This window comes from Taudactylus pleione, unplaced genomic scaffold, assembly GCF_031769625.1.
Source record: "Taudactylus pleione unplaced genomic scaffold, aTauple2 ptg000360l, whole genome shotgun sequence".
NCBI lineage: Eukaryota > Metazoa > Chordata > Amphibia > Anura > Myobatrachidae > Taudactylus > Taudactylus pleione.
This window is the reverse complement of record NW_028284761.1, coordinates 4,339,464-4,356,673: the sequence shown is the minus strand read 5'-3', so window position 1 is coordinate 4,356,673 and position 17,210 is coordinate 4,339,464. Positions and strand designations below refer to the sequence as shown.

The following is a 17,210-nucleotide window of genomic DNA, read 5'->3' as shown; positions in this document are numbered from 1 at the left end:
TATTCAATAAGTTTTGCCTACATCGCGTCTTTTGGCCGTGGAAACTTATTGTGCGCATACCCGCTTTTCGCCCTATTCAATTCCAAAAGACGCGAAAACGGCGACACACGAAGACAGAACAGGCAGAAAGTGGTGTCAGAATCGGAGAAATCAGCCTGAACCCCCCAAAAAGATGCAGAAACATTGGGGATCAATGTAGTAGTGCATGATTAGTCCTAATAAAACAGTTCGGGTTACTTAAGTTTGTACAATTGCATCTAATTAGCGTCTTTGCACAAGTGGTGAAGGTTGGCATAAAGCAGTATTTTGTGGAGAAAATAAGTAGTCCTGGCACATTTGGGGTACCTGAAAATGGGTGCTAGTATCTTTTAATGTCTCTAAAGTGAAGTTTTAAAAAAGTGAAATTCCTCCGTCATAAAAGCACCTCCAATCCCCAAAAACACTTGACCCCTTCTTAGAGCACCCACAGAACCTTGTTTCTCTAGTTTTTTAATTTATCCCCCCCACTTTGTGTTTTTTCGCCTCCAAAATGAAAGTACTTTTTTGGGGTATTCATAATTTCTTTTCTGGAATTTTTTGACGCAGTTGTCCTTTGGGGGGCAGTTCCAAGGGTTCTGCGAGGTTTCCCCACCTTTGCACCCCAAAAATGTTGTACTTCTTTTCTCCTGCTATTCAGAGGTAAATCTTTTTCGCCTATTACATTGCGTTGACTTTCCGTGTACGCGAAAAAGTGTTTGGAATTGAATACGGAGATACGTTTCTGACAGGTGAAAAGTTGCAATCGGCGATACTTTTTCGTGGATCTCTGCTTTTCGCATCTAATTGAATGCAGCCCTGTGTTTGAAAGATGACAGTTAGGAGCTAATTGGCTGGTATTTTATCTCTCTTCACTTTATCACTCTCCAAGGCTTAGTACATCTGGCTTTTACTGATAGAAGCGAGCCTAATATGAACCTCAATGTAGAACAATAAGAAACATTTCTTGGAAAAGGGAGTAAACATGTAATCTATTTAGCAGCACAGTATTCCAACTGGAGTCGGCTTTGCATTAAAATGTGCCAAGACATATGCCAGTGCAGCATGTATCAAACACAGACACATTTAGCATATGGTTATAAATTGCAATTTTACATAGATTCAGGAGATTCTCTAGACTTCCTATCTGCAATCTCAAGTAAAGAGTGGAGATAGTGCTTAAGAAATGCAATTCTCCTGAGAATGAGCAGAGACTTTGGGCAGTCCTGGGTGCTGGGGAGGCATAGCCAGACAAGGGCATGGCTACACCCTATCATTATGCAGATGCCAGTTGGGATTGGTCGCAACATGGTTAGGGGTTTGTGTCCTGCACTTCAGGGACCCTTCATAGACCAGGTCCTGGTTAGTTTGTATCTGCTCTTCCCTGTCTCAAAGCACCTGAGAGCCAGTAACATCACAAGTGATTATGAGGTTATTGGAAATAATGGTTTCTACTATAAACCCAGTTATATACGTCGTACAATACAAATTCTACTACAATTCAAAAAATTAACACCTGTGCATGTAAGGCTTAAGTATTGCAGAATACTAACGTAAAGATAAAATGGATTAAAGGTTTTAATTGAAAAATAAAAACCCTAAACAAAAACCAAAACAAGGGTTTCTTACTAACTGGAGGAATTTATGTTCCTTACTTTTTCCTGTGTAAATAATATCATCACTTCATGATGCAAAATGAGTCTCTGACAATAACAATACCTTATAGTAACTACGGTATGTTATGGAATGGCCCTGCAACATAACTTGACCTCACAAAGACCAATCCTGCTGCTCGTTTGGTGAGTCAAGTGGCAGAATCAATGTTTGAATCTAATTCCACCTCTGGGTGGCCAAACAGTATGAGCCCAACTGTTGGTTTCCCGGTTGGAGCATGTGGACCACTCTTAGATTTTGGGCCGGATTCACTTAGAGGCGAAAAGTGCCATTTGGAGATAAGTTTCCGCGGATTCGGACTTTCCGCCTGTTTTCAAAGTATCTCCATATTCAATCCCAGGACGATTTCGCCTAAGCGGAAAGTCAATGCATTGTAATAGGCGGAAAAGTATCTCCTATGAATAGCAGGAGAAAAAAAGTGCAAAATCACTATTTTGGGGTACAAACGTGGGGAAATGACTCAGAACCCTTGGGACAGTCCCCCAAAGGACAAATCATTAAAAAAATTACCCCAAAAAAGTACTTTAGTTTTAGGGCCAAAATAAGTAAAAAGTGGGGGGACAAGCTGAAAAAGTAGCGAAATAGACTTCTTGGGGGTCCGCAAGAATGGGTCAGGTGTATTTGGGATTGCAGATGTATGTAGCAGGTGCGTTTTTGAAGTTTTTTAAAAGTTAATTTTAGAAACATTAAAACATGCTAGCACCCATTTTCAACTACCCCGAAATTTCACTGGACTACTTATTTTCACCAAAAAATACAGCTTTAGGCCATTCTTCACCACTTTTTCAAAGACTCTAATAAACTACTTTAAACTACTTTAAACTACTTAAGTACCTCAAACACTTTTATTAGGGCTATTAGTACACAACTACATTGACTCCTGTGTTAGTGCATTTTTTGGGGGTACAGACCGATTTCCCCACTTCTGACAACACTTTCCGCCTATTCCGCATTCGCCGCTTTCCATTTTTCGCCTGTTTAGGAATTGAATAGTGAGAAAAGCGGGGACGATCGCGTAAAGTTTCCGCCTCTGAAACAGGCGAAGGAGGTGGAAAGTCAGACAGGCAAAACTTTTCCAAATTTTCGCCTCTAATTGAATACGGACCTTAGAGATGCTTGCTAGCGCAGTTCAAAGATGACTTTAAACACAGGATGTTAGTGGTCATCTCCCAAATGCACTTTCCGCCATTACCCTATCAGGATCCTATTGTTCATATTAAGTATGCATTTGCTGTTATATCATCAATGATAGCGCCATGTGTATCACCAGTTTAAACAGAACTACTGCAGCTTCAACATTATAGAACCGCTGAGGCCATAAGCTATATGTGTTTTTGGCCTGTAGGCACCCTTGGCTTTCCCAGTGCCAACTCAGGCTTATTTTCACCAATAACAAGGGAGCAGAAGACGGAGGTGCTGGAGAAAGTTTATAGTTCACAGCGTCAAGTTTCCAGGCTAAATTCTAAGGTCACTTCAGTTGCATGCAGCAAGCTCACATATCACTTAAAGGGATGTTCATATTTTTAGTAAAATCCCCTCTTAATAATATCCCCCCTCATTTCTAGCTATCTACTAGTTAACCTCACAAAATTGGTACCGTAAGATCTGTTCTGCTGAATATGGATCAGTTTCTCTGCAGTGTGGATGTGTACAAAGCTCTAACAGAATATATAAATGGTCTGACGGCACCAACAACTGCATTGGGAGAACAGCTGGCCACACACCTAATGATTATCTGTCCAACCAGCCAACTAGTTGGTTGGTTGGAATGAAAATCTGGTAACGTATGGGAGTAACTGATGATCAGCAATTTGCTCCTAAATGCCAGAAAACAGATGAAAATGGTCGTTCAGACAAGTTTGTTAAATATTTGATCTAAACAATTTGTTCAAACAACAGTTTTTTGTCCATTTTCCGGCGTTTGGGAGAAAATTGCTGATTGTCATTTGCTTTCATACCTTACCAGATTTTCATTCCAACCAATCAGCTAGTTGGCTGGTTGGACAGATAATCTTTAGATGTGTGGCCAGCTTTACTCTCAGCGTCAGGTGCATGAAGGGGAAAGGTTAGTTTGAGAAGGGGGTTATCCAAAGAGGATAAGTGTTTAACATTAATAGGATCAGGACGCATGACGCATCACAAATTCCCGTGCGATGCATCCCACCATTCATCACATGCATGCCGGCATTAATTACGCGGGTATGCGTGAAGAGGAACACAAAGGACAGCTGTGAGGACTACCGATTCTTAGACCCAGAAGTTCCTCTGGCATGCGCAGAAGGAGCGCCGTGGGGGGAGAAGGGATAGATCTGATTAGATCCTTCCCAGGGGGGCTTTGCCTGGAATTGCCCACCGCATCGAAGCCCCTGAATGTATTGCATTCCGGGTCTTAGTGCGGACTGATATTGAAATACCGATGGCTCTTTAGCCGCCGGTTCAAATACCACCTCCGGAAGCCCGACAGCAGGAGATTCCGACGCAACTATGTAAGTGCTCTAACCTTACCCTGCCCACCCTAACCCTAACCCACCCTTAGTGGTGCCTAAACCTAACCTTCCCAGTAGTGCCTAACCCTAACCCCCCTTCTGGCACCTTAAACCAAAGTCTCCCTGCAGGATACCTAACCCTAACCCCCCCCTCCCCACACGCTAACACTAACATTCCCGGCGCCGGTATCCTGTTGTCCATTGGGATATCGATGTCGGCATTATGCCCGCGCGGCGGGATTATGGCGGCGGTATTTCAACTGCTGGCAACCCGTCCGCCGGCATAATAACTGCATCCCCTTGGTGCATATGAAAAATGCAGTCAGACACCCGAAAATTGCATTTTTGGGGGTTCGACTGCATTTCTGACATTGCTGCATCCCACCCCAGTTGACAATCACAAAACTACCTACACAAAAAATACATTTTACAGACAACACTGCAGAACATTAAGGGGTCTATTTACTAAGCTGTGAGCTAAAGTGAACAAAGGTAAAGTACCAAACTGCCATTTTTCAAACACAACCTGTGACATGGCAGTTAGGAGCTGATTGGCTGGTACCTTACCTCACTTTATCTCCTAACACAGCTTAGTAAATAGACCCCTAAGACTGAGGTTGATATTTACTAAAGTGAGAGTTTTTAGAAGTGGAGATGTTGCCCATAGCAACCAATCAGATTCTACTTATCATTTAACTAGCACCTTCTAGAATATAATATCTAGAATCTGATTGGTTGCTCTGGGAAACATTTCCATCTCTAAACACTCTCACTTTAGTAAAGTTACCCCTGAATATCTAAACGAGGGATAAATAATAATGACATTTTCTTTTTTTTTTAAATATAACAGAGTGGCCTATTCATCAAAATGAATGGGTCTATTAAACATGCAGAAACAGTACTTTCCTTTTTTATTACATATGTACAGCAAGCTACTGACTCATTCATTAAAGTTGCAACACAGGAGATATCAAAGATACAGTACCTCCTCCATGAAGTCCCAATGAGCCTCGTATCCCCATACACTAGTATGGGCAATGACTGATCATCAAGCTTGACTGCAGGAACCAACACCATCTTTAGACATTGGCGTCAGCCCACTGAGCCCTGCCCCTTCCTATAGGAAGAAGATGCAGTTTGCGAAGAGGAATCCATTTGTATCCCATCGACATCCTTCGGCATTCACAGGGCGCATGCGTGACTTAGGAGACAGGGTGAAAAGTGATAAGAAAGTGATAAGGTGCCAGACAATCAGATCCCAACTGTCATTTTTCAAACACAGCCTGTGAGATGACAATTGGGAGCTGATTGGCTGGCACCTTATCACTTTCTTATCACTTTTCACTCTTTCCACTAACACTGCTTAGTAAATAGACCTCTTAAGGTTAAATGATAAATAGACCCAAGCGGTAATTGTTATACGTGGCCAAGTATGGTGCGTTGAAAACTAAAATAGTGTAACCACACCGCATATTATGATGAATTGGCCACATTGAATTAAATAGAGAACCCAAAAATATATCTATAAGAAATCCATGGTAGCAAAAGAAAAAGATCACATGAAATATGCAGTCATCTTACAGTGATGTCCACAGAGGGTTCAAATCTAACAAAGGGGGAGATGTCTTAAGAGCTTACTTATCTCTGCACTTAGAGACATCCTGTGTCACTGCTTTTTGTAGCTATACTGTTTGTCCTAACGCGGCAATGTATGAATAATTCAGTCACCAGAGGGGAGTAGTAGCTGACCATTCAGCGATCTAAGGGCCTGATTCAGAGCTGAACGCTCTGACCAGAGCGCCCGCTCTGAATCAGGGCCCTCCTACCTTTTTTTTGGAGCGTCCCACAGCTATAGCGAGCGTCCATGATGATGGTCGCGATGGTCTTGACCATCGTGACCATCAGGCTTGCGACGGAGACCCTGCGGTAGGGTCTCGCTGCTTCAAGCCCTGGAGTGATTTTGGCTCTATCAGAGCCAAAATCACTCCCACTGACATCACTAGTGATGTCAGTGGGGCCGGCTTGAGACGGTAGGCATTCCCATGGGAACACCTCTGTCTGGCAGGCACGCCCACCAAAGGGGGAGTGCTGTCAATCAACATCAACAGCACGCCCCCTTTGGTGCGAGACCCGGAGCGATGTAGAGCCCGTCGCTCTCTGGGTCTCGCGCATGCGCACGACGGAGCTCCCTCCGTCGTGCGCATGCGCAGTGGGGGACATCGACCCGCTTGCGAGCGTACTGCCGCTCACGAGCGGGTCTGAATGACCCCCTAAGTCCCTTTGTATCACATCAGTCTAGTGCTGATGCATCATGTGCGAGACGTAACGCTATTCATAGCTTGGTAAGTAGCCAGATCATATAGCAGGCATAGCCGGCGGCAAAAGACCACGAAATGTTAGGGGCCAATGGAGAAATCTCTGATTTTTCCACAGAATGTCGCTGGTTACATTTAGAGTAAGGTTAAGAATCCATTTGGAGTTGTCTCTTCTTGATACAGACCCAAAATCTCTTAAAAGTCAACATAGAATATAGTATTAAGTGAAGAAGCATCACAACCGAGCACAATATACAGCCGCAATGCAATGTTTCAAATACAATGATTGTCGTGGTCTAAAAGAAAAAATCAAACAATATGCTAAACAAAAAGAAACAACATAATTTTAGGATGTCATTTACTCACCAAACTCCTTGGGTACAGCGATAGTAAATACACAGTTATGTCCCACACTGTAGTTTTTGGGATAGTTAGGCGACAACACGGTGCCCTCTGAACCAGTTGAGCGGCTTCCACATGGTGCTGGAAAATAATGAAAATGTATTTTATACAACAGGAGCCTGTGAGAGCAGTGACATAGGGAGAAGCATTAACATGATGGAAAGGAGGGCAATGAGATGGAGACTGATGGCTGAATGCCTAGAAAAAGAGGAAATAGCAGCTGCCATGGACTAATAGTTCTGCTCGCTGAGATTCAGAAGCCTACCTCACTACAACACAGTTTCTTTGGTGCATCTGTGTTGGCCTGTTGTCTATTTAATACAACAACGAACTTGGGACCAACATACATTCACAACACCCCACACATTGGACAACACTCTCTGGGGCAGCATGGTGACATGCTATGACTGTGAGTTTGATTCCTGAAAACTGTACCATCTGTGTGGCTTTTGCATGTTCTCTCCATGTTACTGTGGGTATCCCCTAGGCCAGGGGCTCCCAACCACGGTCCTCAAGGCACACTAACAGTCCAGGTTTTGAGGATAACCATACTGGAGCACAGGTGACTTAATTAGTACCTCAGTTATTTTGATTTAACCACTTGTGCTCAAGCCTGGATATCACGAAAACCAGGACTGTCAGTGTGCCTTGAGGACCGAGGTTGGGAATCACTGCCCTAGGCCCTCTGTCTTCCTACAACACTCTAAAAACATACTGGCAGGTTAATTGGTTGGGGAATAAATGTGTTTATGCTTGTGTGGTAGGGAATTTAAAATGCAAGCTCCAATGGCCAGGGGCTGATGTGAGTAACAAATATTCTCTGTACAGTGCTGCATAATTATTTGCCTTACGGTATATAAATTACTACTACTACTACTACTACTACTACTACTAATAATAATAATAATAATAATAATGTAATATGGATTCACCTCAGCTAGTAAATAGAGGCGTTTATGTCCTAAAAATCTTCTGTTCCCTGAAGCCAGGAGCTAAGTTGTGCAACAGCGCTACGCAGGGAGGGGGTGACAGCTTATAGTAAGTGGGATGTTGGTAAAGTATTGTAATGGAATATTGGGCTTGTAAAGAAACACATCATCCAACTGCAGGCTTGTACTTTGCCAAATGCCTCCATGGCGATGGTGCACCCTAGTGCTTCTGCCTGTATCCCAGAAACAGAAATCCGCCTACACTTCTAGTAAAGTTTGTTACCAAAAATGAAAGGGGTTTTGAATGACAGGCAAATGGCCAAGGTAGGATGGGTGAGCAGTGTCATGTGACTGGCAGGGATGAGAGGGGGCTTGGTAATCTCTTACCACTAAACAATTCTAGGGGGTCTATTTACTAAGCTGTGTTAGGAGATAAAGTGAACGGTGATAAGGTACCAGCCCAATCAGCTCCTAACTGCCATGTCACAGGCTGTGTTTGAAAAATGGCAGTTAGGAGCTGGTCGGCTGGTACATTATCACCGTTCACGTTATCCTTAGTAAATAGACCCCTAGATCTTCCACAGCTCCATGGAGGGTATGACAGTGGTGCTTCATTTCTGACTGTTTTGTGATAGCATGTCATTGGCGTCAGTCACAGGTCTCAGACATCAAACATCATGAAGAGGACTGATTTTATTCAAATGCACTCGGATCCCACCCACTTACCCAGTCCCTGAAATTGCGGTGGCCCCATGATGCTATAACAAACAGCATTGTACTACAGAACTAAAATCTGAGAGATTTCTTATCTGGCCTACCTTTCTCTGGGCTGATTAAATTAATTCTATATTCAGTCACAAGGTCCGTTCTACCGGGTATTGGGAAGAGAGCTATTCAATTACTGACTCACAATAACCCTCTGGAGGTGAGAAGAGAAATAAGTGTTAACTGCTGCCATGGAGCTACTTTCAGATTAATTGCGGGACAGTAATTACAAAATTCCAGACACTTTACCTGGAAGAACAGACTGCATGGCTCAACTCATGGCTTTCTGCAAACTCTGCCATTACAGTCCAGGTTTTACATATATCTATGCTTAAGCACAGGTGAGCTAATTAGCATCTAAGTCAATTTGTTCAGTCACCCGGGCTCAAGCATGGATATCCTTAAACCCAGTGATGTGAGGTGAGGCAGGTGAGACAGAGCCTTTCCTGTCATACTTAGGTATAATCCAGAGTTTTATCTATAAAAATTAATAAAATTGAATAAAAATATTATAAAGATCTTCTTTGCATTATTCCAATCATTTTTATAGTCAAAACACTGGAGTAAAAAGTGTTTGGCAGGTGAGGCACTGCCTCCTCTGTCTATCTTTTCCGCCCATCCCAGATCAAAACTCACCAAATTTCCAGCACTACATACTCCTGCTCCTTTGTATAATGCCCACATGTACCCTCGGGTTCATATATGTATCAGTAAATCTGGCTCTGACACTAGCCAGTGCCTCCCCAGCCATTTACCTCACCGCACATCACTGTTAAAACCTGGACTGTAATGGCAGAGATTGGGAACCTCTGCCATAAAGCTCTGTTTACAGAGGAAGGAGATCGGGGTCTGTGACTAAGTGGGTCTCTCCCACATTCGGAGGAAAGGGTTAACCTCTCTGTAGCCAGGGAGGAACCACACCCTTACCTCAATTAAGACCAGCTAAGGTCTAAAAACCTGGCAAGTTTAGTTAGTCAGGGGAAATGTGAGGGAGAGATTGCACCTTTAGCAGCTCTCTCACAATCTGAACCATGACTGTGCTGGGAATACTCTGCTTGTTTGAACGGCTGTCCCATGTAAGTTGTATTATTGTTCCTGAACGGTGTTTGCCTTATGTAAGAAGCCATTGCACTGGCTCTGCCTTTTCAAGCCTGGAATAAACAGCTTTCCTGTTTGCATCATCTCAGTCTGTCATTGGTCATCTGAACTTACCCGCTTCAGGGTCCTTCTAAGGAATTTTAACCCCTTTGAGCTGTGCAGAGCCGTAACTAGACATTTTGGTGCCCTGTGCCAGAAAGAGCATTGGCGCCCCCTTACTTTTTCAAAGTGACATAATGCACCCAAAAAAGTGCCATGGCTTCATGGGGAAGGGCCAGGGAAGAGATAGGAGAGGACAGGAGATGCTGGGGATGAAATAAGAGGAAGCTACAAGCAAGAATGATAATAAACAGAAATTTGACAGGCCCAAACAGCGCCCCCTGCCCTGCGGTGCCCTGTGCGATGGCACCGGCCGCACTACCCTAGCTAAGGCCCTGGAGCTGTGACTTCCACTTTTACCCTGCAGCTAACACCTGGGTTGCTGCTCGGTGTAAAAGGGGCCAGGTTTTGATTCCCAGGTCAAGTGACCCAGCAATCCAACCTGGGTAGCTTGCAGGGTTTAACACAGGAATGACCCGTGTATCCCAACATTGTAAATGAGTAACCCGGGTCATGCGGCACGGGTCCCGTTTACAGCATGGGGAGATCCTTTTTTCATGGCATCTGGAGATGATGTCATCTCCAAGTGGCGGCAGCAGAGTGCCACTGCACACAGGTGCGGTTTCAAGGACGCTGACCCAAGATTAACCAGGGTCGGCGCCACAATATGAAATGGGTCTGACCAAGTTTGGAACCAAGGGCCCGTTCACTGGGCTGCGTCTGCACGTAGCCTGCTGATGTTTGCAATCTGCGCATGCGTATAAGACACAGTGCACGTGCGCGAACCAGACAATGCGATCGGGAAGTGTTCGCAGCCCGTACACAGACGCTCCGCAAGCATGAGGGACAGGATGTGCCGTTTGTAGGTGGTGACAGGGGGTGGTCAATGGTAACGGGGGAGTGGTGGTGCAGCGTCAGCGTACATGTCACATGGCGGAATTACACACAGCAGCACTCGCCGTGCTTGCGGTAGGGTATGGTCAGCCACAAGTGGTGCATATGGGTCCATCGTCAGCCGATGTTACCGATTGTTTAATACACTTCCTGGAGATGACGTATGTTACTAAAGGAATATGGGCGTCTTGTGTCAGGCTGGTGGGCGTCTAATTTCATACCACGTTCACACGGCAAAACATAGTGGGCGTGCTAATGTCTTGCTAGCGATTGCGGGATTTGCATACTTTGGCTGTGGACGGCTGCGTGCGAACGCATCCTAGCGAACGGGTCTGAATCAAGCACCATGTTCCAACTCCCGAGCCAGACCAGGACAGGTGTAAAAGGGGTGTTACAGTAAGACTGATAATTAGCTTTGCAAACCATCAAACAAACTAGGTAACAATTGCGCAGTTTTTTTCATTCATTCTGTAATTTATACACCATTGTGATAATAATGTCCATTTACGAATTTATGAGCCAAGCTAAGCTGAGAACATTTCTGTGAATATGTTTATCACTTAATGTATTTATGAATCATTCAGTTTAAAATTAATCTTAAATGGTCCTTTGTGTGTGTAAGTGAATTAGTAATGTGTCCTAATCTTCTTCCTACTCCTCAGCAATGATGAATGCTATTTTGGTTCCTCGGGAAAAAACACAACTCACATAAAGATATTAGTGTAACAAACTGAGCTACTTTTCTAAGTGACACATTTGGAGTGTACAGCGGTGAGATAAGTTAATTACGGCTTTAGATCTCCGTATGTCGCTTCACCTCTTGGGAGGCATTTCCAGCAATTCCGCATTGTGGAGTTTATCAGCAAATCTGATTTTTTTCTCTGCTTCCTATTTGTTTGTGAGAGGTTTATATCCAACAGACAATAATCTCTGTATTGCTACCTTCTCTTCTTCATGGCTAAATCTACTTTATTCTTTGTTTTCATGCAAATTAAGTTACAAAGCGCGAGACTCTAGGTACAGTAAATAGCTTTTAGTGAAGCATAGATACAAAACAGCTTGGCTGCAAATATGCTAATCTCCCTTCATGTGACTCATTAGTATCTGTTACAGAGACGGAATGTGAGAATACGAGTACTAAATGTACAAATAATAATGCAGAATAATAATTAAAAAAAATACAATAAAATTAGGGGAATAATATATCTTATTCAAAGATGAGCAACAAAAAATGGTAAACAGTGTTTTATACCAAATTTCAGATAAGGACCTTGATTCTGAGTCGCAAGCAAAAGCGCATAAAGCAGCGTCCATTGGCATTCGCCCATCGAGTTTATACATATGACCTACAAACCCCAGTCTCTGTGTAAATCCATGTGCGGCAGAACGTGCAAGGTCTAAGATGTCCACTTTTAGCACCTGTGCACGCTGTAATACCGATTGACGTACCCTTAGATGCCATCATTGCCCATCTGCTCAGTGCCGGCTACGGGTGGATCTCTTCCCTGTGCCGGTAAAGGTTGGCGCTCTTTTTCCCTCTGTGTGCGGCAAAGCCACGTGCGCCCAAAATGGGGGCATAATCTAATTCCCTTAAACCACGCCCCCTATATGGCACCATTTGGGGCATGCCCATATGCAGGGAGATGGCTGCCCCCAGCAATATAACTGTAAACCCCTAATGATGATATTCCAGGTTCGGTATGTTTTGTTGACATTCATAATGTTAACATTCATTATCTAGACACCATAATGTTGACAGGCACATAATGTCGACAGACAACATGTTAACATGTTCAGAATGTTGACAACCTCAATGTCAGCGTGACAAATGTTGACACTGACAAAGTATTGACATGTTCAAAATGCTGACATTGAAAACATTGACAGGTACTGTACAAAATGCAGATGCCCAATTTTCAGCCTAATCCTAACCCCTAATCTTGGTCCTAACTCCAAACCCTAACCCTAAACATTTATTATCAATATTTTGACTATGTTAACATTTTGAAGGTGGGTTTTTTTGGTTCTGACATTTTAACTGGCATCATGGCATTCCACTTTATGGTGTTGACCTTTTGACTGTCGATATTGTGAATGTCAACATAATGACTACATACCTAAAATTCCTAAAACATAGTACCCCTACATTCCCATCACATAATTAAATCCCCAAAACAAGGTACAGACCCCCACAACTTATCAAATACCTGAAAATAGAACACCCCTGAAATAGTGCAGACCCCACATCATCACATCCCTGAAATAGTACAGACCCCACATCATCACATCCCTGAAATAGTACAGACCCCACATCATCACATCCCTGAAATAGTACAGACCCCACATCATCACATCCCTGAAATAGTACAGACCCCCACATCATCACATCCCTGAAATAGTACAGACCCCACATCATCACATGCCTGAAATAGTATAGACCCCACATCATCACATCCCGGAAACAGTACAGACCCCACATCATCACATGCCTGAAACAGTACAAATCCCACATCATCACATCCCTGAAACAGTACAGATGCCACATCATCACATCCCTGAAATAGTAAAAACCCCACATCGTCACAACCCTGAAATAGTAAAATCCCCACATCATCACAACCCTGAAATAGTAAAAACCCCACATCATCACAACCCTGAAATAGTAAAAACCCCACATCATCACATCCCTGAATTAGTATAGACCCAACATCATCACATCCCTGAAATAGTACAAACCCCATATAACCACATCCATGAAATAGTACAGACCCCACATCAACACATCCCTGAAATAGTACAGACCCCACATCATCACATGCCGCAAACAGTACAAACCCCACATAATCACATCCCTAAAACAGTATAGACCCCACATCATCACATCCCTCAAACAGTACAAACTTCACGTCATCAAATCTCCAAAACACAGCACCGCAAACACTTCATGAAATCTCTAACACAAACACATACTCTCTGTATTGAATTCACTATGCAGTCCATTGGTACTGGATGAGTAGTTTGGTCAGGGGGAGTTCACCACAAGTTTAGGAGAAAGCAATGTCATACATATGAGTCTGGTTACGGACTAAAACCACTTTAGTCCTTGAGAAAAGTCATCTTCATATGCACTATTAACATGTGTGGAATATCATGATGATTGTTTTCTCACACTACAGAATGCCTACAGTATGTACACCATGTCACCCAATGAGTCCCACCTGTCTACTACGATCTACCAACTGCATTATGTACAGCATTTTAAAAGGAGAGAAAAAAAAGTATCGTCAATCAATTGGCATAAGAGCCTATGGAAGTGGTCATTTTACTAGTGTCAAAGATTTGTGATGTAGACATAAATACATTTACTGAGTCTTTGTTATCCACTTACCCACAAGAGGAAACCTAACATCATTGATGATGTGTTAAATAAGGTAACATATTAGGGTTTACCAATTGGTGATGCCACATTGATCTATCAGATCGATATGTGATCATCATGATAATTATAATTATTATTATTATTATTTTTGCCGCATGCTCTGACAGGGAGGTAAGAAAAGACTAATAAAAAAGGAGAGTCAATGAATGCGCAGTGGAGCAAGAGACACAAGGATGTCGGGGACGAGATAAGAGTGTCACTGCTTCCACATTGTCTTTTTTGGATATATTCTTTTACTACATCATGTTTCCAGTATTGATCCATAAATCGTGATGCATTGGGCATGAAAACCATTCTTCTAAAACATTGAAAATAGATGCCTATCCCTACAATATATCATAATACATGCCTTTTCATGTGCTGTTCCAAGGTTTCTGGAATTGCCATCCATAGTGCAAACACTAGAGTTGTATCACTAGGAAAATGTATACATATTATTACTCATAGTCAGGGGGGCACAAAATAGTCCAATTGTTTTTCTTTGCTCTTCATTACTGTGTTCACTTAGATGCTCTTGCTTCAGGATCATATCCAAGGGAGGTGCGTGTACAGCATGGGGCTTCCATGGTGATTTTCAGTACACACATGCCTTCTGGCCTCACAACAAAGACACTAGATATTTATATAATAGCAGCACACCCAGATGGTAGGTGCAGAGATTCACCATGGGTCATGTCGCCTATACTGACCGCTTACACAAGCAATGACTGCAGGGGAAAATGCACCATGATATTTATCCCCAGTGAGCTGCCTGTAGTAATCTCTTTATGAAAATTATGGTGATTGATAGCAGGACCAAAGGCGGTAAGGAGAAAGAAGAGTCAGTGGCACATCTTTCCTGCACCACTCTCTTGCTGTCATTCAATGTATTACTCCAATAGAGTGGAAAAACAATAGCATGGTGATCAGGGATGGACTGGAGGCAAGAATGAGTCTTGTCATTCTTTGTGGGTGCTCAGGAGAAAAGGGGTTTGGTCATGAATCACTGAGGTGTGCTGCAAGCCATGGGGGCATAGCCTCATGGCAGTCCCCCATCTTAGGATGCTGCCCAAGCAAAGTGTAGCCTTCAGGTGGCTGCAATTGGCCCAACAGACCATCAGCCCTTCTGGCATTTACCAGAAGTGACAGATGGCCAGTCCGCCCCTCAGTGATATGTGTTTCCATACTTTGCTACTGTAGTCATTACATATGGATAGAGTTGGCATGGATGGGGAGGTATACAAAGGCCAAAAGGCAAGATGAGCACATCATCCCTGCAATGAAAAACTTTTATATGTTCTTTCTTCTATTCTTTCAAATGAAATAGACAGATAGATAGATGGACAGGGCCGTAACTATTGGTGTGTGACCAGTGCTGATGCACAGAGTGTAGAGCCCTATGGTCAGCACCATCACTTCCCTACAGCCCTTGCTTCTGGCTAACAGGGTGGCTGGAACAGAACCCTGCAGCTAGTATTGCTGCAGCAGTGCCACCCGTATTGTCCTTTGGATGCTACAGGCAGGTCCACTGCTGTGTGTACAGCTGCCTGGAGCATCTGGCAGACACTCTGTGCACCTCTGCACTTCCGGGTGCTGGCACCCTGCTCTCTTATTCATAACATCATGACATCTTGCGCAAAGGGAGCTGGGCTGGCACAGGGTAATGTTAAGCCCCCTTATGGCCCTGTAGATGAATCATACATAGGGAGCATGCCCCACAGAAAGCAATCGCTGGCTGCGCATGCTCTATACCATGCATACGCACACGGACGGAGATTGAAAGCGCAGACAATGAATTCACCTGATGACTGATCTCTTTTTACATGAAATGGGCACTTCTGAATGGCAAACCTAGCGATTCCTACCATTGAAGTCAATGGCGGGAACTGCAAAATGGCAGAGAGAGGCGGAGGCTTGCCTCTCTCAGCCAATGAACTCTCAGCCAATGCATTTCTATGTGAAATGTCATGGCTGAGCTGTCATATGGGAACTACCGTCCTTAGAGTACGGTACTTATGTCCATGGCTCGGGTTTTGTCCGTTTGCTTTTTTCTGAAGATGGTCGATGCCTACCTGGACTGCAGAGGACCGTAACCAAGGGGTAGGTGAGTATGTTATTTTTTTCCAGGTCACGTGGATACTTCATGGAGAAAAGGATGTGAATGGCTACAGGGATTGTAGGTGAGTATGTGTGAGTGTGAGTGTACTAAAGTTGTACTTTCATGGTGTGTGTGTCCTGTATTTATTTTAATATTTATTTTGCAGGTGAACCAGAGGTACCTGCCGACCCTTAATGCCCCACATGCTGATACTTGTTTTTCTCCAAGTACCAGCATGCGGGGGAGGCTTGCTGGGACCTCTAGTTCTACTGTAAAGTACAATATTATTTCATCTATTTTCTACACAATCAACCCAGTACCCACAACCCAGGGTTGTTGGGGATAGCCCTGGGCTATCAGCTCAGACCTGGGATGCCCTAGAGAGGGATGACACATTTATTGGGGGGTCCCCACCTCCCCAGGGATCCCCAGCCTTGACTGACTAGCAGTGGGTGATAATGCTTTGGCCGAGGGACCCTGTGAAGCAGGTCCAACTGGTGTAGTATTACACCCCTGCTAGAAAGAGTCTGGTGCTGGTTATGGAAAATACAGGGGACCCCTACTCATTTTGTCCCCTGTATTATCACAATCAGGACTGGCTTATTGAGCCTGGTGCTGTTGGATCAAAGTACAAGGGAATGCTACATCTTTTTCTTTCTGTATTTTCACAAACAGGATATGCTCAGAAAAGCTAGATGATGGTTCTGCTTTTAGGGGGGAACTCGATGTAATTTTTTTTTACACTTATATAGGTTTTAGTTTTATACAGAGAAGCCTTCACGGATCTCACTGATCTGTGCATTTTTCTGTGTAACTCGGATCTACTCAGACTATACTCGCTAGCCTGAAGCAGGTATATTATAGTGCGTGAGTTAAACACCCGCACTCTATTACATTGCCCGAGATGTATCCTCACAATGGCAAAACATCTGGCAGGGGTGTAAGAAATATGCCAGCTTGCATGTTTTCACACCCTATTAAATAGTGTGAGTTCTAAAAATGTGCAAGTATAGCTTT

The 17,210-nt window shown here is 43.6% G+C and overlaps 1 protein-coding gene across 1 annotated transcript in view; it reads right to left on the bottom strand.

Annotated features, from left to right (window-relative positions):
• Positions 1–17,210, bottom strand: part of CSMD3 (CUB and Sushi multiple domains 3) — a 1,208,248-nt gene that overhangs the window by 385,650 nt on the left and 805,388 nt on the right. Inside the window, exon 32 of the mRNA XM_088444368.1 lies at positions 6,857–6,973. Coding sequence (XP_088300494.1) covers positions 6,857–6,973 — 117 coding nt within the window. The remainder of the gene's footprint in view (positions 1–6,856; positions 6,974–17,210) is intronic.